The 22,263-nt window shown below is 37.0% G+C and overlaps 1 protein-coding gene across 1 annotated transcript in view; it reads left to right on the top strand.

Moving 5' to 3' along the window:
• The window catches only part of LOC150089359 (NBAS subunit of NRZ tethering complex-like), a 1,057,261-nt gene that overhangs the window by 1,016,144 nt on the left and 18,854 nt on the right, over nt 1-22,263 (top strand). Inside the window, exon 56 of the mRNA XM_090389247.1 lies at nt 16,525-16,654. Within this exon, the coding sequence (XP_090245373.1) occupies nt 16,525-16,654 (130 nt within the window). The remainder of the gene's footprint in view (nt 1-16,524; nt 16,655-22,263) is intronic.

The raw sequence follows: 22,263 nt of genomic DNA, 5'->3' as shown, positions 1-22,263 counted from the left end.
GGGATGACAAAATCGCGAGCGTGGATGTTTCTCGCTAATCCTTGTTCAGTATGTGTTATGCGCTTGTCATGGAAAGGTTCGTCATTTGCTTTTAATTTATATGCTTATAAATTGAATAAATTTGGTGCCTCTGTAGCCAGGTGGGCAGGAGCAGTAGTGCGTAGCACATGCTTCTTGATTAGACTGGGGTTCGAGCCCGTACCCACCAAATACGGAGGATGCGGCAGGTCAGGGAATGACCACTGCATATTCCCAGCCCGAATGAGGGGTGAGGGTTGGCGTCAGGAAGGGCATCCGGCTGTAAAAATTGCATGCCAAAACAATAAAAACGCTGACCCCACATAATAATGAGAAAAAGGCGAGGGAAAAAAAAAAAAAAAAAAAATTGAATAAATTTATCAATTTATAAATTGATATGCTTACAAAAGTGATAAATCTACCATTTTGCAGTGTAAAACAGACTTTTTCAAGCGTGTTAACAGAAGAAAGTGACTTTATTGTGGACAAGTTCTTTCTAACCCGTACAAAAATATGGCTGCGAATAACAAGGGAAATGAGAAAAGATCAAAGAAGGTGATGACATTAGCGAATAAAATTGAGTTATTAGACAAAATTTCTGATTGTGAAAGTGTCTCCTCAGTGGCAAAACATTATAAAATCAATGAGTCAACGGTGCGATCAATCAAAAAATCGGAAGAAAAAAATCTGCTGTAGTGTCCGTGAAAACGCGCTAATTGCTTCAAAAATTTGCTCTGTAACTCGTAATGTTAAATTAGAAAAAATGGAAAAGGCTTTAAATCTGTGGATAGAAGACCGAACTAAAAATAAAATTCCGTTAAGTTCACTCATCATTCGTGAAAAGGCAAAACACCTTTATCAACACTTTAGCGAAAGTGGTGATAGCACTGGCGGGATAAATTTTTTAGCTAGCAATGACGCTGGTTTGAAAGATTTGTTTGAAATTTATAATAAATATTACATTTAATATTAAATTGTTTCTTATTTTCATTTCGATGCCATATGCTTACATTTCACTATGTACTGTCTATGTACATAGTCATATTATGAAGGTACATATAATACATACATAGACAAAATATTAGACTAGTTTTTCTTATATATTTCATACTTTGGAATGGAACCCCTTTATTACTATGGGAGCCATAACTCAGTATTCGCGTTTTCGCAGCATTTCTCAGGAACTTAACCCCCACAAATAGTGGGGGTTTACTGTATCTCATTCGACGATGAAATTATCAGACATCAATCCATCGATGGTGCCACATAGCATATCACAACTCAGATTCTAAATGCCAAAACCAAGGCCATACCCAAAATCTGTACTGGTTCTTTTAAACATGTCAGTCTGTGGTGGAGTGGTGTGTGCCAGCTTGCCAAAAAATAGAAAAATCAGGCATGGAACCTGTTTCGAAAAAACACCATTGTTGCAGAACCTTATAAATTTCAAAAAACAAAGCAAAAGCATGATTTGTAAGGAAAAAGGCTAAAAAAGATTCTTGGAGCCAGGTTACTATAACAAAAAATACCAATAGAAGAATAATCTGGAATAAAATTAAAAAAACTGAATGGTAGATTCCTACCAGAATCTTCTACAATACTGAGACGGAATTGCCAAGACTTATCATCTCCAGTTGAAATAGCTAATGCTCTGGCAGAAAATTTTGCACCAATCTCACATATATCTGCATATGAACCATCCTTTCAGCCACAGAAAACAAGGGCTGAGAAATGCAAATTAAATTTCAGCAGAAGACTGACACTTCCATACAATCAATCCTTTACAATTTTGGAGCTACAGGACGCTCTAAAAAAATCAACAAATGGAGCATTAGGTCCTGATGCAATTTATTACCTCATGTTACAACACGTAGACCTTGCTCACGGTGTCATTCAACAGTCTGATCTTTTCCTAAACCCAGAAAAGATCAGATGAATCCATGCAACTATAGACCAATATTCCTTACCAGCTGCTTGAGCAAGACATTAGAAAAAATTATACCCAATACACTTATATGGTACATAGAATCCCACTCGGTCATCAGTTGTAATCAATATGGCTTCTGCAAAAACCGATTCACATTAGACCTAATGGTGAAAGCTGAGTGTAACATATGGAACGCCTTTATTCGAAAAGAACATCTTGTCCTGGTGTGCCTAGATATTGCATTTTACAAGACCTGTATGGCATATGGCTTAGAGGTCAACTCCCAATGATCATAGAGAGTTACCGTAATGCTTTTTCACAATCTTTTGTCCAAAAAGAAGGTGTACCACAGGGATCGGTACTTAGTGCTACACTCTTTGCTCTTAGAATAAACAATTTAGTACACAACATTTTGGGTAACATAGACATCTATCTTTATGCTGATAGCCTTGCAATATCTTGCTATTCACAGAATATGCATTCCATAGAAAGACAACTGCAACTTTTAATAAACAAAAGTGTCGTGAATTTCATGTAATGATTATCGTCTATTATCAATCAAAACTACAGCCATTCACTTTTGTAAAAAATGTCGGCTACATCCAAAACCCAAATTACAATCGGAAATCAACCGATACCAATCACCAGTAATATCTTATTCTTGGACATGACATTTGACACCAAACTGACATTCCAGAAACAAATACTATAAACACGAACTATCTGTATGAAAAAGCTGAATATACTTAAATTCATCTCATCTATGACGTGGAGAGCTGATCGCTATACTCTACACCATCTATACTGAACTTTAATCAGATCTTGATTAGATTATGGTGCTCCAGTTTATGACTCTGCTCGAAAATATTTGTTAGCATGTCTTAACACAGTACAACATAGTGTGCTCACGATTGCTCTTGGGCATTCAGGACCATTCCATTTCAGCCTCCATTGAGGATTCCACTACCTGAGTCGTAGCTCATCCGTGGATTTTACCTAAATGGGTATTTTTCTTCATCTTTAAGAGTTCATTTTTATTAACTCAATTAAATTAACACAAAAGAAATTTCAACTCAAAATTACGGCCTCTTAGCCTCCCGTCAGAAAGATTTAACTTTGAACTTCAATTCCGTTAATCTTAATGACGAGAGTTCCCGTCCCTGCTGCGTGGAGGCGGGCCACCACTACCTAGCAAACGAAATCTTCTTTTAAATACTCCATCGACATACTTATTAAAATAAGTAAACAATCTCTTATCTCCAAACAGGACCCAAAGAGCATCTCTCTCCAGCATACCAGCCAAGTTTTCCAATTCAAATCTTAAGTCTATATAATTTGGACAATCGAGCATGACATGTTCAGACGTCTCCAAAACTCCACACTCACACAAACCACTATCCCTAAGTCCCAACTGGTACAGTCTTAAAGCAAGTCCATGCCCTGTTATTAAATAAGTTGCATTTAATCCAAACTGCAACCAATTCTTGTTACTATCATTTATTAAATCTACTCTGGGAAAAAACATATAGGTTAGTCTACCTTTAATGCTATTTTCCCATTGCTCTTGCCATATTCCAAATATTTGTCTCAAAATCCTTTTCTTTTCTGATTTTAAATCACTTTTCTGATAAATTTTATCTTCAGGACAAGATTGAATATCCCACAATGTTCTTCTAATATTATTTTTCGTATAATAAACCAATCCATACAGTAATACCATAAATTGAGCTGGTACCTTACCAGATAGGACCTGTAAGGCCTCAGAGGAGATGGTTCGATATGCTCTGGTTATGCCTAATAAGGCAAATCTTTGAGCTTGTACTAAATACTTTATCATAATCACATTGTGTATTTTATGTACCCAAGCTCCTGAGGCATAGGTAATTATGGGGACAAAAACACAATCATATAGTAAATTAACAGAACGTCCCTTGATCCCCCAATCATTCCTTATAACCCTCCTGAGCTTGGCATACAGGGTCCAAACTTTTTGTTTTAAATATTTAACATGCTCTAGAAACATCATCTGTTCTTGTATTTTAATGCCAAGGTATTTTGTAACCCTTACATATCGAACAGTCCATCCCTGAAGCCTCACAGTAGGGGCACGATTCATGCTGAGCTTTCCTTTTAGAAGCATCTGAACAGTCTTATTTCCCGAAATTTCTAACTTATTAGCCCAATTTGATAATTGTTCTAAAGCCTCTCTGGCTCTTCTTTCTATCTCCGATCTGGCATTACCCCGGACTATTAGGACAAGATCATCCGCATACGCTATTTTGTCAACATTTTCTACCCTAATTTCCAAATATTCATTTAATACCATATTCCATGCAAAGGGGCCAATCACCAAACCCTGAGGACAGACACGAAATACATTTCTTCTTATTTCACAATACTTTTTTCTAACTACAATTTCCTTATTTTGGAAATTAACTTCTAAAACTTTCAAACAAAACTTCAGAGCATTCAGTTCTCCTAATACGGTTCAGGATACCTTCCCACCATAGTCTGTCAAAAGCACCTTTAAAATCTATAAAAATTCCAAGGGCATATCGCCCATCACAACCCTCAACGGTCTGAACCAATTTATATATTGCATCCTCTGTAGACCTACCCTTCTTGAAACCACACTGGTTCTCAGAGGACATATTCTTTTCATTATATTTAATCATTATTCGGTTAATCAATAACCTTTCATATACTTTTGCCAAAACCCACAGAGATCAATGGGACGATACCCTCCCGTTTCATTTAACAATCTATCAGTATTTTTGACTAACAACTTTATTTCAGCAATTTTCCAGCTCGATGGGAAAGTACGTTCCTTCAAACATTTATTAAAAACTAATACATAAATTTCTGGCATTATATTAAAAACCTTCTTCATAACTATAACCTCAATTCTGTCAAGGCCCGGTGACCTACCATCCTTTTCACGGTATGGCTTCAATTACTTCATCCATAGTAAATTCTTTTTCAATCTCATTAGACTTATAATTAATATTTTCTTCGAGCATTTGCATTTGATCCTGCCCCAATCCTCCAGAATCAGCTGGAAAGAGATCCTCCAGAATCCTGTTCACAGAGTCTTGCCATGTTACTATACATGTATCAGCATCATTAGGAGTATTTAAAATATCCTGCATATCCTCTTTGTTAGTAATAAGATTAAAAACTGAACTCCATGGATCCCTAGATCCCCACTCCCTAACAAACTTCCTCCAACTTTCCTTCTTTGTTTTGTTCAACAAACTGACATAATCAGAACGAGAATCTTTATACACTTCCTTATAAATACTGCACAGATTACTATCGCCTGACCGTCTAACTCTTTAAAATTTCTCCTTTTTTGAAACATTTTTTTCTGTCAATTGTGATGTCCACCAGAACACTAGCTTACTAACTTTAAAGTTTTTCTTCATAAATTTATCACATACACAAATGATGATAGAAGTTATTAATTTAACACAGTCTTCTGCACTTCTACAAGTCCAAGCAACACTGTTCAACTTATCTAAACATACTTCTTCAAAACTGGACCATATCACATCTTTTGTCTTGAACCTCCCTGTATCAATACTCATCCTGCCTTGTCCTTCATAACTCAATACAAAGGAGATGGTATTGTGGTCACTACTAGTACTATCACATTCCAACTTTTAATATTTTGTACTATGTTCGGTGTTGCCATTGTCAAGTCAATAAAAGACTGTCCATGCACGGAGCTAAAAGTCGGAATATGTCCTAAAACGTGTATAACTTCCATTCCAGAAGCAGCAAGGAACTCCTCGAGTATTACACCTCTCTCATCGGTTCCCTCACTGCCCCATAATGGAGAATTTGTGTTTGAGTCCGTTGACACCACAACCCCACAGGAGCCTATCACACTACACATCCGCTCTAAATATATCACTGCATCTTCGATGTCATCACTTGGTGGACAGTATAAGGACACAAGGTAACACCTACCGAAACCACCCAAAATCTCACAACATACATAATGTTTATTACATAAACTGGTAATTTTTGTTACTACTAAATCCTGGTTTCTAATTACAATTATAGCTAAAGGATTTATTCCTTCCTTTATTATCCTATAATGTCTAGGAATACCCTATTACCTGGTCCTTTAGAGTATATGGCTCCTGCAAAAGTGGAATGTCAACATCATATTGCTCCATATATTTATTTACTTCGAGTGCGACTGCTTTAGCTCTTTGGGCATTTAATTGAATTATTTTTAAACTTTTAGCCGTAATTTATTTTCTTATGTAAATCTAAAGCTCTGACATATTCCTGACAGTTCCTACTCGTCGCCACATGAACAGCCTCAACACCACGCCTGACACAATTACAACACTTTGGTTCCTTTAATTTATTTGAACAATCTTTATATAAATGTGGACCCGCACAGTGTCCACAAACCACCTCCCTTTTGCAAAACTTGGCAATATGACCAAAATTCAAACATCTGTAACATTGAGTTACGGTAAATATTTCTTTAAATTTACAAGAGGTCCATCTCAAATACAATCTACCTTTATCACACATTATGGTCCATATTTCCGGTGCTACTTGAACTATCCAATTATTCAACTTAGATATTTTACTTCGATTAATTGTAAGAACTTCCACACCATCCTTAATTTTCTTTTCACTAATTCCGTATTCCTTAAAGTTTTTTAGCCACAACTGTTCTACAAATTCTTCTTTTCCCATGTCATCTTCTACATCATAGATTACAATTTTCGGGTTTATCGACCTTGGTACAGCATATTTTAATCCGATTTCCTGAATTTTTGGACGTGATTTAATCCTAGCCAGATCCTCACTAGAGTCAGCTTCGACCAACACACCTCTATCACGGATTGGCCTTATGTTACACACTTTTATATTTGTCAGTAACGGGCAAACTTCCTTCAAAATCTCATCTTTAACTACTTCACTAGTTTTAAATCGCTCCACATCGGCCTTTATTATTAATACTTTTGGAGCTCCTTTCTCTTCCATAGTTTTCTTCTTTACAGCCTCGGCATACGCAGCACTACTTTCCTTTCCACTTCTCTTTAATCTATCCTTCAATAGTAAATTTTCAGTCTGTACTTCATGTGCTTTCTTGTCTAGTGCATCCCAATAGTCCATTATGATCCTTATAGAGGCAGTAGGAATTTTACTTAATGGATCCCACAAAAACGCATTCAATCGTTCTCTAGTATCATATATGTGTTCAAATCCTTGGATCGCTGATTTTGCAGAACCTGACTCACCTTTTCTTTTCTTCTTTTTACGTTTCTCTGTTTGACTTAAATCTCCATCTGAAACATTATCCGTTAAACCTCCTGATATTCTCTTTCTTGCTTTCCTTTTCTTTGATGTTGTAACCACCTGCGCTGAAGGACCTGGCACTGGTGTTAAACTATCTTTCACTGGTGTCCTTTTCAAGGTCTTACCTGCAAAAATTCCAATTTCGGTCAATTCCTGAGCTTGCGATAGTACACTACATGCAATATCTTCCTTTTCATCTTCTGTTACGTCAGTTGTTGCTAACACAAGATCCTTCTCAGGGATTACTTCCTCTGAAGAAGACGACATTGTATAAATAAAACTTATTAATTTACAATTAAAAACTATACACCAAATATGATGAATAGTCAACTATTTACATATAATACAATCAGTATGTTAGGGAACTAGGAGTCAGTGATCCACTAAGCTGAAATGGAACTTAAAAACGCTCAGAACTCCGATATTGCGTAAAAACAACACTGCCCAAGTTTAACAGGCAGTGGTCCCAAAGGCCTTTCTAATTAACGCTTGGACTAAAAACTAAGCACAACTGTGCAATTCTAAAACAAGTCCAAAAGGGCACGGAAATACTATGCCAATAACTATAATGTGGAAGGGCACGGAAATGCTCCAATAACTATAAAGTGCAAGGGTACGGAAATGCTCCAATATCACTCAGGAGAGGAAAAATACACCCCTCCTGATTTTAAGAAAAATGAGGGCCTCTTCCTTTTATCAATATGCTCAATTTAGCTAGGTAAGGGGTTACCCCCTCACCTACCCACCCCGGACCACTTGGAGGTATGAGCAGCAACGGAAACTTTCAGTTTCAAGTATAAGGAGACTAATTTGTGTCTCAAGACGCTTGTGACTCGCACAATAGGCACTTACTAATCAGCACAGTCGGTCCTTATACCCCAGCATTGCCTCCGAGGTTGCATTCAGGACCAGTCCAAAGCCTATATACAGAAGCCAATGAACCTCCACTCCACCTATGAATAAAGATGCTCCTCAACTATACAGTTAAAATAAATAGCCTTCCATCTCATCATATCTGATCATACCTCTATGATCCTCAATGGGAAATTAAATGCAATAATAACACTTTGCACCAATTATGCAGGAATAATATGTATTATGCCATCAGTTTTTCATTATTAAATATAAATTATGATATTGTGTTTACATCATATGTATTACTTCATGGAGTTTGCGTTATTATAATCTCATTGTTACACCAATAAAGTTATAAGTTAATTGTAATAGCTAATAAAATTATCTATTAATGCCAATGTTAAACTTCAGTTGCCACTTCTCACCCCATCTGCCTAATATTTCTGGGTAATTTTGCAGCATGTTCAAGGTCTAAACACGCTGCAAAATGATAGTAATGAAAGCATATCAAACTTACTGTCAAAGTCTGCATGTAATGCAGACTTTGACAGTAAGTTTGATATGCTTTCATTAATATCATTAATAAATACTGAAAAGAGCAAAAGGCTCAGCATTGAATTTTGAGGGACTCCACTAATAATGTTAATATGAGAAAGCTGTGCTCATTAATAACCACCTACCATCTCCTGTCACTCAGCCATCCTATTTTCCATAGCAGTAAATTGTCTCTAATGCCACATTGTGCCAATTCTTACAGCAGTCTTTCGTGTGGAATAGTGCCAAAAACATTTACTGAAATGTAGTATATGATGGCAAAATTATTTTTTGCATCCAGTTCTTTTTTTTACTGTGTTATAGTAATCAGATTAATTATACAAAATCTCCCTTTAATAGATCTATGCTGTAATTGCTGTATAACTGCATTCCTGTTGAGATGATCTTGCAATATTTCTTTAACCACTGGCTGTTATTTTCCCTGGCACAAAAGGCAAGGTTACAGGTCTGTAATTATTCATACCTGTATTCATTTTTTGATCCTCTTTGTGAATAGGAGAGACAATTAAATATCTCCAATCTGTATGGACCTTTCCTGAATTTAAGTATGTTCTCATAGTTACAATCAAATATTGGATTGCCTCTTTTGCTTCTTCCTTTAATATAATTGGATAGATTCCATCAGCCCCAGTTGCCTAATTTACTTTTAGCCTCAACAATTTCTCTTTCATTTTATTCTTAATTATCACAAAAATCAATAATGCCATTCATATCTCATATCCTCAGTGTTAACATAATGAAATAACAAAAGACTTATTTTAATCTCCTTTGCTTGCCTAAATTCCTTAGTGGCATGACTGCAGCTACTTTGTATTTACTGTAAGTTTCTGTTGTCCCTCTGATAATTTATATTCCCATGCATTTTTCTTCTCTCCCACTAATCTCATTGTTCATCTGACATCCATTTAGTTCTAAACCTTGAACAGTATCTCCTATTTGGTATGAAAAGCTAAATAGCTTCTATGATTACTTCCCTGAATGTTTCTCACTTAGAATTTTCAGATTAAATCATCAGTTAGTGCTATGGAAAAGAGTTTAAAAACTGTCTGAGACAACTGTAGTCACCTTTATGAAAGCAAAATCTTTTTCCTTTACCCTTGACAATAATTATATCTTTAAGTAAATCCCACATCAATATATTACTAATATTTTACAATAATCACTGCCACCTAGTGGTTCAGTTCTGTTTCAATTCTGAAATACAACTCAACTAGGTGACTTTTGCATTGGCATGTCTTGGCCTTAGAAGCAATTTTGCTGGGGGGAAAAAAAAAAAAAACCCTTATTTTAACCAGCCAACCTGGTGGTTCCTTTATCTGGGGATTCTTAACGCATGAACAGTCACTGCTAATAATCAGATCAAGAATATTGCTTTTCTCACCTTACCCTAAAATGCTTGTGCAGAAAACAGTCATTGATTACATTTTGAAGAGCATTATAAGACATTGTTGCACTGGCCCATTCTATTTTATCTATATATTTGTTAATTATAGTCATTTGGCTTATAACATTACTCCTTTCATTATTGTTTTTCCAGTTCTTGTGTGACACAAAATTTTCTCAGAATTACACTGGCCACCCACATCAACTGGGTGCACTGGCTTATATTCTGTGTGTCCTAACCAAGAGAATAACTCCTCCCATCCTTTCTCCTCTGTGGAAATTTAATTTGCAAAATAAATTGCTGTCTTCCACTCATTTGGTGAGTTCTGGTTTTGATTTCCATCAATGAATCACTGGGAATCCTACTCTGTCCACTGTTCTCAGTTGGACAGAGTAGAGTAGATGATATGAAAACATCTATGGCAGCACTAGAGTAAAATCGATTGTTAATAAAATTTTCTTACAGTAATGGAAATGATGCAACTGATTGTTAATGAAATTTTTTTTACCGAAATAATGCGATTGATGTCACTTCCTAAATGCTGCTAACTCAGTCACTAATGTTGATTCGGTAAGAGTAAGTTCATACTAAGATATGGAAATGGTGTCACTTCTTAAATTATGCCAACCTGGTCGCTAATGTTGATTCGGTAGAGTAAGCAGCAGTTAGTAATATTATGCAAGAAAAAATGCAGATTTTAATAAAATCTGCTTCTCAGGATTTTGATCAACCTCAACTTTCTAAGTAGTGTAAGTAAGTTTTGATCAAACCGTTCAAAAATATAAACAGTTTTACTCTAGTGTTGCCATAGATATTTTCACATAAAATAAAACATCTTTCATGCATAAGGGTACACACGCTCCTTTTTTCTTTTTTTTTTTTTTTTACTCTGAAATATTTTTTTGTTTTTTGAGTCCACATAACATGCATATCGGTATATGAATATGTTTTCTACAGAAGTAATGAATAAATGGTTATGAGCATACATTAGAGGTTCATTAATACCGATATTTATTTATTTATATTTTTTTGTACACTTTCTACTCCTCATTCAAATTACTCATTCCCTCTGTCTGAGTGATACTATGTTTCCAGTATCTACAATGTCTGCATTGGATGATGGACCAATACTTCAAATTTGTTAATTTTATTTACTATATTTCTAGCTGTAGTGCAGAAGCATGTGTCTGTATGCCTGATTCTTACAAATGAAAATGATTCTTTCATTGAAAATGATTCTTACACTGCTTCTACTGGAGCATGCAGAAGCCAGTAAACAAGGTGTGGTAGATTACAAGATCAGCTGAGGGTCCCCATGGCTTGAACACATCCCATTTATTTGTTTGACCCATAAGGACTGCCAGCTGGTCCTGTAATCTCATATATCTTGTTTTATTGGCTGCTGCTTGCTGATACTGTTAAACAGTTAATCTGTTTAATAGTATCACTTAAACAGACTAACCGAAACATCAGTTTTTCCGATTCACCTAAAATAATGCTTGAATACCATGTTATGATCAGTATCATCAATATTATCTGAGGTCATTTTCTGAAAAACAAATTCCAAAAGATTGGATCAAGGCATTAATTGTATCATTAGCATTAGCACATGATGCAAGAAAGCCAGCTTATATAGCATCAGCCAAAAAAAAAAAACCAAAAAACCCCTTATTTCACCCATCCCCTGGCTCCAAATGTTTGTCAAGTTCTGCCTTGAATCTATTTAAGCTATCAACTTCTATAACGACAGATGGAAGTTTGTTCCAGCAATCAACCACCTGCTGGCTAAAGGCAAACTTCCACACATCTATCCTAAAACCGTCTTTTCTCAATTTGAATTTATGCCCTCTCAGGTGATTATTCTGAGCAAGAGGAAGAATCTCATCAGCATTGAGCATGCTCAAACCATTCAAGGCTTTATACAACTCAATCAGATCACCTCACAGGTGCCTAGTCTCCAGACACTGTAATTTGCAAAACTTAAGACTTTCTTCGTAAGAGCAACCCTTTGTTCCATTCACTAATCTTGTTGCCCTCCTCTGTACTCATTCCAACAGATCTACATCCTTCTTAAAATGAGGCCTCCAGACCTGTATACAATACTCGAGATGTGGCCTGACCATTGCCTTATACAAGGGGATTATCACCTCCTTATCCCTGCTAGAAAAATTCCTGTATATCATTGACAAGACACTATGAGCTATTCTTGCAGACCATCTGCACTACTCAGAAACCTTCATATCTGCCTGCACAATTACCCCCAGGGCCTTTTCATTCTCTACCACTGTCAGTGTGGTACGACAGAGTTGATATTTCACCCCAGGGGCTCACATCTGGTGAGTATGGGCTTGGCAAACCCAGAATCCTGAGCTGGATATCATCATTCATCTCTTTCTTGGTGATTACCTTCTACTTTTTCTCCCCTCCCCCTCTCTCTCTCTCTCTCTCTCTTTTTTTTTTTTTTTTTGGCTGGTGCAGCATAAGCCTCAGGCTTCCTTGCACCATATGGCTAATAATAATAATAATACGTTACTCTGGGATTACTGCTTCCCATATGTAGTACTTTGCATTTGTCAATGTTAAACTTCATTTGCCACCTCTCAGCCCATCTGTTCAACTTTTCTAGATCCTGTTGCAGCAGTGTACTGTCAACTGTCATTAGTGTCATAAGCAACCCTGCCAACCTTCATATCGTCTGCAGACTTGGACATTAAGCATGATATAATATGATCAGTATCATTTATAAATACAAAAACAACAATGGAACCAACACTGAACCCTGAGGGACTCCACTGATAACATTAGCCCACGAACACCAGTGTCCATTGATTACCACTCTCTGTTTTCTCCCACTCAACCATCCCTTTATCCATAGCAGCAATTTGCCTCCAGTGCCACACTGCTCCAATTTGTGTAGCAGTCTTCCATGTGCAACAGTATCAAAGGCATTTCTAAGATTCAAATATATGATATCAAAGTTATTCTTTTCATCCAGTTCCTTTGTGACTACATCGTAGTATCCAATCAAATTAGTCAGACAAGACTTCCCCTTAACAAACCCATGCTGTGTCGAAGTTATAACTGAAGTCTTGTCTAGATGATCCTGCAATGCTTCTTTAACCAGTGCCTCCATTAATTTCCCTGGAACAGAAGTTAAACTAACAGGTCTGTAATTACCTGTCTCCCCCATTGATCCTTTGTGGATTAGGTTCACATTTGCATATCTCCAGTCCATGATTCCAAGGAATCTCTCATAATTACGGCTAAGGGTTTGCTTACTTCCTTTGCCACCTCATTTAATATAACTGCATAGATTACATCCACCCCCAGGTGCCTTTCTTATGTTTATCTTCAACAATTTCTCCTCCACTTTACTCTCAGTTATTACAAGATTATCTAACTTACTGCCAGAGTTGAATACACCTCTGGCATTTCCCTCCCTGAATAACTCCTCATGTGTGAATGTAGATGCAAAATATTCATTTAGTTTGTTAGCTACCTGAGAAGGATCATCAACAGTTGAACCATTGATATCAAGTGAACCAATCTGATTCATCCCCTTCCTTCTAGAGTTTACATAAGTAAAGAACTCTAGTAAAGAACATAAGTAAAATAACTTAACATTGACAAATGTAAAGTACTACACATGGGAAACAGCAACCCCAGAGCAACGTATCAACTCTGTGGTACTACACTGACAGTGGTAGAGAATGAAAGGGACTTGGGGGTGGTTGTGCAGGCAGATATGAAGTTCTCTGAGCAGTGCAGACGGGCTGCAAGAGTAGCTCATGGAGTATTGTCAATGATATACAGGAATTTTTCCAGCAGGGATAAGGAGGTGATTATTCCATTGTATAAGGCAATGGTCAGGCCACACCTAGAGTACTGTATACAGGTCTGGAGGCCTCATTTCAAGAAGGATGTAGAGCTGCTGGAACGAGTACAGAGAAGGGCAACAAGATTAGTGAATGGAACAAAGGGGTGCTCTTACGAAGAAAGGCTTAAGTTTTGCAAATTACAGTGTCTGGAGACTAGGCACCAGCGAGGTGATCTGATAGAGGTGTATAAAGCCTTGAATGGTTTAAGCATGCTCAATGCTGATGGGATTCTTCCTCTAGCTCAGAAAAATCACCTGAGAGGGCATAAATTCAAATTGAGGAAAGACAGATGTAGGATAGACGTGCGGAAATTTGCCTTTAGCCAGCGGGTGGTTGGTTGGTGGAACAGACTCCCATCCCTTGTGGTGGAGGTTGATAGCCTAAATAAGTTTAAGGCTCAGCTGGACAGGTATTTTGAACGAACAGAGGGGTGAAGTGGAAGTGGGTTTTTTTTTTTTTTTTTGGCTGATGCTGCATAAGCTTGCTTTCTTGCATCAAATGCCTCTACTAATGCTAATGCTAACTCTTTGCTATGTTTCTTTGCATCCTTTGCCAAAGATTTCTTGTAATCTGCCTTCACCTGCCTAACCTCCTTTGTAACTTGGGTACAGACCAGTTTATATCTATCATAGGCTTCTGTGTCACCCATTAATTTATATGTATCCCATGCATTTTTCTTCTCTGTCACATGTCTAATTAGTTCATCTGACATCCATTTAGGCCTAATTGTTGAACAATATTTCTTTGTTGGTATGAAAAGCCTAGTAGGTTCCAAGATTAATTCTTTGAATGCTTCCCATTTTGAATTTGCTGTTGGTAACATCATCAATTGGTCCCACCGTATAGAATTTAAATACTATCTCAGACCACCGTAGTCACTTTTACGAAAGCAAAAACCCTTCCCTTTACCCTTGATGGTAGTTACCTCTTTGAGGAAATTCCACTTCAGCATACTGTGATCACTGCTACCTAGTGGTTCCTTTATCTTCAGATTCTTGATGAATGAAGAATCACTACTGATAATCAGATCAAGAGTATTACTCCCTCTAGTTGACTCCCGAACATGCTGCTGTAGAAAACAATCGTCCAATAAATCCACAAAAGCCTTGCTAGTGTGTGAGTGACCAACCCACAAATTCCAGTCAATCTCCAACAAGGCTCTCATTACAGTATATACTCTCTCCTATTGTGTCTGGGCAGAATTGCAGACACTTTCAAATTCAACCCTAACTCACGGCTTTTTTCAGCATTGATTTTTACTTGTTAAGTAATTCTGCCGGTCTCCTACTCTTAATATCATTAGTGCCAACGTGTACAACAATATCACCCTTGGGGGCCCTTGGAGTTTTTATGTTGTTTTGTTTTTCTTGTGTTAAATGATGGAACAGACAGAAAATATTAAATTTTGTTTTAGGCTGGAGTTTCTGGCTGGAATGCAACGCTGATAATTAAATCTTTCAATGAAATGCAACTTCATATTAATGTAAAACAATTCAGAAGATTTTAACAATTGGAAGGTAAGTATTAAGTTCATTCCACACTGTTTGACAGATAAAAAAGAAATTGCTCACACTGTAAGCATGTAAAGAGCTTATTATTAGTCATAACCAGTGACTAATCATAGTTTCAAATACTATCCACAAACGAAAAAAAAAACTAAGCATGGAATTGCGATCACCATGCTCTCTGAGACACAGAAAAGAAATGATTGGAATGATTATTAATATATGCAATAGCCTGCACAATCTTCAGGAATTTCTGAATAATATAGATAAATCTTGAAGAAAATTTTGCATGAAAATTTGTTACACAAAAACAAAAATTATGAATGTTGAAGAGACAAGGAAAGGTTAGACTGCAAACTTAAATAACTTAAATGCAAATTTAAACTTAAATATTTGAACAATTTAGTTATTTTTAAATCTTCCTTTCACAGACACTTTAGGTGATTCCATCCTTATTGTGGTGACCCCGTATTGTGTCCTAAACCATAGACTCCATGATCTTGCCCATCATGAAATTATTAAAAATATACAAAATAATAATAAAATGACCATAGTTATTAACATATTTTACATTATAAAAAATGTTGTCAGTGAAATAATTTCCAGTCCAAAGACTGAATTTAAAAAAAAAAAAATCTTGCTTTTTTCTGATAAAAATTACAAAATCTCCAGCATTCTGGAAGTCAGAGGCTGGCAGCTGTGCATCTCTGTTGAAGGGTTAATGCCATGAACCTCATGTATGCTGCATCATTCTTATGCTTTCAATCTACACAAAACAAATTATACCTTCTTCTCATAAGTATAAATGGAGATTTGTGCAGTTGTATGGTTTGCTGACTTTAGAAATACCCTGCACAGTGTAATACATAAATAAATACACATTAAAGTTTAAAAAATTGCTATAATCCTAATGTCTTGTGCAATTTTTTGATTTTGCTCTACTGTTAACTGGTTTACAGTGGTTGGTGTTATAATTCTGTAATATTATCTTTAATATTGCTGGTAGTTTAATTTTTGAATACTACATTATTCAGTATTATTTAAATATTTGTATTATATTCTTTGTAATTTCAGTGAACCAGAGCTCAATGTGTGGACAGTACTGCTTTGTGCCTTATGCAAACTGCATGATGGTGGTAATAGTTTGGATGAAATGGTTTGCTTATTAGATAGAGCCTTTAGAAATGAAGCCCTAAACTTACAGGTAAGTAATTTCTTATTTTGGCATGAACACTGTGATTCATTTTAAATTAAATTTTGAAAACATTTTTGGTAGTAGCTATTTTATTGAAATAAATTCATGTCAAGTTTAACAAGTCAGGTCATAACAGGTCAGGTTTATAAACATGGATGAATAAAGAAATAATCTGCTTATTAATCAGAATTAGTATTAGTAGCAAAATATTGAGGAAACAAGCTTATGCAGCATCAACAAAAAAAAAAAAAAAAAAAAAACCTGCTACACACTTTCACAACTCAGGGTGGAAGTTTGTAACATTTACTCTGGTTGAAATTTCTGCACATTTATCCTGCAAGCTTCTTTTTCTAGTTTAAATTTATATCTCCTTGTATGTGTCATCTGAAAAAGAGTAAATATACCATATGTTTAGTTTACTCAATCCTTTTAAAAATTGGGTAAAATTGAGTAAATTGAGTAAAAATCCTTTTTACTCAATCCTTTTAAAGCCTGGGGCACTTCATCAGATCTCCTTGTTGGTTCTTTATTTTCAGATGATATAGTTTACAGAATTCAAAGCTTTCTTGGTAAGAGTACCTTTCTGTTCCACTCACTAATCTTGTTGCTCTTCTTTGTGCTCATTCCAACAGATATTCAACCTTGCTAAAATGAGGCTTCCTGTATTCAGAACTCAAGATGTGACCAAACCATTGCTTTATACAGTGGAGTAATCATCTCCATGTGCTTATTGGAAAATTCCTTATATCATTAACAAAACACCATGAGTCATTCTAGCAGTCTCTTGAGTGAGTGTGGAAGCACCGATTAGTATGTTATTCTGTGATTGTTGCTAACCAAATGTAGTCCTTTGCATTTATTAATGTTAATTAACCCTCACTTGTTATTTTTTCAACCCACCTGCCTAATTTATTTAGATATCGTCAGAGCAGCTGTCTGAAATTAGTGTCATTAACCACCCTGACCACCTATCATCAGCGAACATGCATATTAAACTTGATATGTCTTCATCAATATCATTAATCAGTATTAAAAAGAACTGAATACCAGTAATAAGAACTGCTCCAACCAATCAACTGCCCCTTTATCATAGCAGTAACTTGCGCCTAATGCCACACTGCTCCAATTTGCACAGCACTCATTCATATGGAACAATATCAAAAACTTTACTGAAATCTAAGTGTTGGATGTCAGAAAAACTTTTTTGAATTCATTTCCTTAGTAACTACCTCAGTACCTAATCAGATTGGTCAGACAAGATTTCCCCTTTATAAATCTATATTGTGATTTCAATATTACTGTGTTCCTGTAAAAATGGTTCTGCGTTACTTCCTTCACCGTTGACTCCATTATTTCTCTCCGTACAGAAGTCAAGCATATAGGTCTGTAATTACTCATTTCATTCTTTGATTACTCTTTGTGAATAGGAAAGGTCCGGATCAAAATTCTATATTAGCATTAGTATTAGTAGAGGCATACGATGCAAGAAAGCAAGCTTATGCAGCATCAGCCAAAAAAAAAAAAAAAACCCGCTCTGATTTCATGCCTCCGTTCATTCCAAATACCTGTCCACATCAACCTTAAATTTATTTAGGCTATCAACTTCCACAACAAAAGATGGAAGTCTGATCCATCAATCAACTACCCGCTGGCTATATGATATGTCAATGATATACAAGAAAAATTCCTGTATATCATTGACAAGACACCATGAGCTACTCTTGCAGACCGTCTGCACTGATCAAAAAACTTCATATCTGCCTGCACAATTATACCCAGGTCCTTTTCATTCTCTACCACTGTCAATGTAGTACCACAGAGTTGATACGTTATTACTCTGGGGTTATTGCTTCCCATATGTAGTACTTTACATTTGTCAATGTTAAACTTCATTTGCCACCCCTCAGCTCATCTGCTCAACTGTTCTAGATCCTGTTGCAGCAGCATACTGTCATTAGTGGACATTAAGCCTGATATACCATCATCAGTATCATTTATAAATAGAGAAAACAACAATGGATCCAACACTAAACCCTGAGGGACTTCACTAATAGTCCATGAAGACCACGAAGACATTAGTCCACGAAAACCTTGAAAAATATTTCTTAGTTGGTATGTAAAGCCTAGTAGCTTCCAAGATGAATTCTTTGAGTGCTTCTCTTTTTGAATTTGCTATTGGTAACATCATCAGTTGGTCCCACCGTATAGAATTTAAATACTGTCTCAGACCTCCATAGTTGCCTTTACAAAAGAAAAAACCCTTCCCTTTACCCTTGACGGTAGTTACCTCTTTGAGTAAATCCCACTTCAGCACACTGTGGTCATTGCCACCTAGTGGTTCCTTTACCTGCAGATTATTAATGCATGAAGAATCACTACTGATAATCAGATCAAGAGTAAAACTCCCTCTAGTTGCCTCCCAAACCTGCTGATGTAGAAAACAATCATTCAATACATCCACAAAAGCCTTGCTAGTGTGTGAGTGACCAACCCACAAATTCCAGTCAATATCCAGGAAATTAAAATCCCCCATTATAAGACTCTGATTTACTGGCCCACTCTATTTCCCTGTACACTTTTTTTATTATACTCATCAGAGTCATTAGGCCTATAACACACTCTTACTCTCAATTTTGATTTCCCAGTGCTTATGTCGCACCAAACTGACTGAACACTGCACTGTCCAGCAATGTCGACTGGCTGCACTTCCTTGGATTTTATAAATGGGGTTATGCTATTAGAAATATCACTAATAGCATAACCCCTTCTCCCTTCCTACCCTGTCTATCCTTCCTATACACATTGTACTCCCCAAATTCCAGTTCTGCCTTCCTTATATGTGTCTCACCACATCTCTGATATTCCAACAATATCCACCTTTGATGCTTTGAGCAATACCTCAAATTCATCAAATTTATTTACCAAACTCCTAGCATTGGTGTACATGCAAGTATACATGCACCTATTCCTATTCTTAGCTACCTTAACACAACCCATGTGTTTCCTTGTACTGCAATGACTCCCAGCAGTCTCTGAAATCCTCTGCATCTTGTTTTCCAGGCTGCTGCTCATTCCAGTAGAAACAGTGCAAGAATTACTTTCACCTCTGCCAGTGGCTACTGTTAATCTGTTAGTCCATGTATCCCCCCCAAGCTAGCAGTTTGCCGATTATCGAGGCAGTTTGCACTGCTTCGATAGCATCAGCAAATATTCTTGCACCCATTCTATTTGAGTAGTAGTAGTAGTAGTAGTGGCACATGATGCAAGAAAGCAAGTGTAGGAGCTTATGCAGCATCAGCCAAAAAAAAAAAAAAAAAAAAATCACACCATTCCCTCCAAATGCCTGTCCAGTTCCTCCTTAAATTTATTTAACCTATCAACTTCCACAACGACAGATGGAAGTTTGTTCCAGCAATTAACCACCTGCTGGCTAAAGGCAAATTTCCGCACATCTATTCTACATCTGTCCTTTCTTAATTTGAACTTATGTCCCCGTAGGTTGGTAATCTGAACAAGTGGAAGGATCCCATCAGAATTCAGCGTGCTCAACCCATTCAAGGCCTTATACACCTCAATCAGATCACCGCGCAGGTGCCTAGTCTCCAGCCACTGCAGTTTGCAGAACTTAAGCCTCTCTTGGTAAGAGAATCCCTTCATTCCCCTCACCAATCATGTTGCTCTTCTCTGTACACGCTCAAGCAAATCTACATCCTTCCTAAAATGAGGCCTCCAGACCTGTACGCAGTACTCAAGGCGTGGCCTGACCATTGCCTTATACAGAGGGACAATCACCTCCTTTTCCCTGCTAGCAAAATTCCTATATATCATTGACAAAACCCCATGACCCGCCCTAGCAGCCTGTCTGCACTGCTCAGAAAACTTCATATCTGACTGCACAATTACTCCCAGGTCTTTTTCATTTTCTACCACCTTAAGTGTAGTACCACACAGTTGGTACGTTTCTCTGGGGTTACTTCTACCCATATGCAGTACTTTGCATTTGTCAAGGTTGAACTTCAGTTGCCACTTCTTAGCCCATCTGCCCAAATTATCTAGATCCTGTTGCAGTAGCACACTGCCATTACTGTCATTAACAACCCTGCCAACCTTTGTGTCATCTGCAAACTTCGACATTAAGCCTGATATACCTTCATCAATATCATTGATAAATATACAAAAGAACAGTGGACCCAACACCAAACCCTGTGGGACTCCACTAATAACATTAGTCCACGAAGAGCAGCACCCATTGATTACCACCCTCTGTCTTCTCCACTTAACCATCCTTTTATCCATTGTAGCAACTTACCCTTAATACCATTCTGCTCCAATTTGTACAGTAGTCTTCCATGCGCAACAGTGTCAAAAGCTTTCCTGAAATCCAAGTATATGATATCAAAATTATTTTTTGTATCCAGTTCCTTTGTGACCACATCATAATAACCAATCAAATTTGTCAGACAAGACTTTCCCTTAACAAACCCATGCTGTGTTTGAATTATTGCTGCAGTCTTGTCTAGATGATCCTGCAATGCATCTTTAACCAGCGACTCCATTATTTTACCCAGAACAGAAGTTAAACTAACTGGTCTGTAATTACTCGTGTCACCCTTCGATCCACCTTTGTGAATTGGGGACACATTTGCACATCTCCAGTCCTTGGGAACCTCCCCTGAGTCCAAGGATGCTCTCATAATTATGGCTAAGGGTTTGCTTAGTTGCTTTGCCGCCTCTTTTAAAATAACTGGATAGATCCCATCCACCCCAGGTGCCTTTCTTATGTTTAACTTCAACAATTTCTCCTCCACTTTGCTCTCAGTTATTACAAAATCATTAAGCACACTGCTACAATTTGATAACCTTCTTCCATTTTCAAATTGTAATAATTCCTCACGTGTGAATGTAGATGCAAAATACTCATTCAGTTTGTTTGCTATCTGAGCAGGATCATCAACAGTCGAACCATCGATGTCAAGTGGACCAATCATATTCATCCCCTTCCTTTTAGAGTTTATATAAGTAAAGAAATCCTTGCTGTTTTTCTTAGCATCTTTTGCCAAAGATTTCTCGTAATCCGCCTTCGCCTGCCGAACCTCCTTTGTGACCTGATTACAGACTAGCTTATATCTGCCACAGGCTTCTGCGTCACCTGATAATTTATATGCATCCCATGCATTTTTCTTCTCTGTCACGAGTCTCATTAGTTCATTTGATAACCATTTAGGCCTAAACCTTGAACGATATTTCTTAATCGGTATATAAAGTCTAGTAGCTTCCACGATTAATTCTTTGAATGCTTCCCACTTAGAATTTACTGTTTGTAACATAACGAGTGTATTCCATCCTTTTAGAAGCAGTCTCTCCTGTTAACAAGCACAGACCAGGCTGAGCCTTCCACATGTGGACATGTGTGTGTATAGGTAGGGTGGCTCCTAGAACGTCCGTTCAAATTCACCTCATTTCTTTGTACGTTGAACAGACTCTGCAAAACAGGCCAGCGTGTAATATAGTGCAATGTTCGTGTAGTTTAATGCATGTTATGTTGTTGTGTTATGCTGACCTCTTGGCTACCCAGAAGCAGCTATCACCAGGAAGGCTGCTTCTAGATACCCGTCCAC

Source organism: Mastigoproctus giganteus, chromosome 2, assembly GCF_048544385.1.
Source record: "Mastigoproctus giganteus isolate SK-2022 chromosome 2, ASM4854438v1, whole genome shotgun sequence".
Taxonomy (NCBI): Eukaryota; Metazoa; Arthropoda; class Arachnida; order Uropygi; family Thelyphonidae; genus Mastigoproctus; species Mastigoproctus giganteus.
The sequence above is the reverse complement of the archived record's forward strand: the minus strand, read 5'-3'. Positions and strand labels throughout refer to the sequence as shown.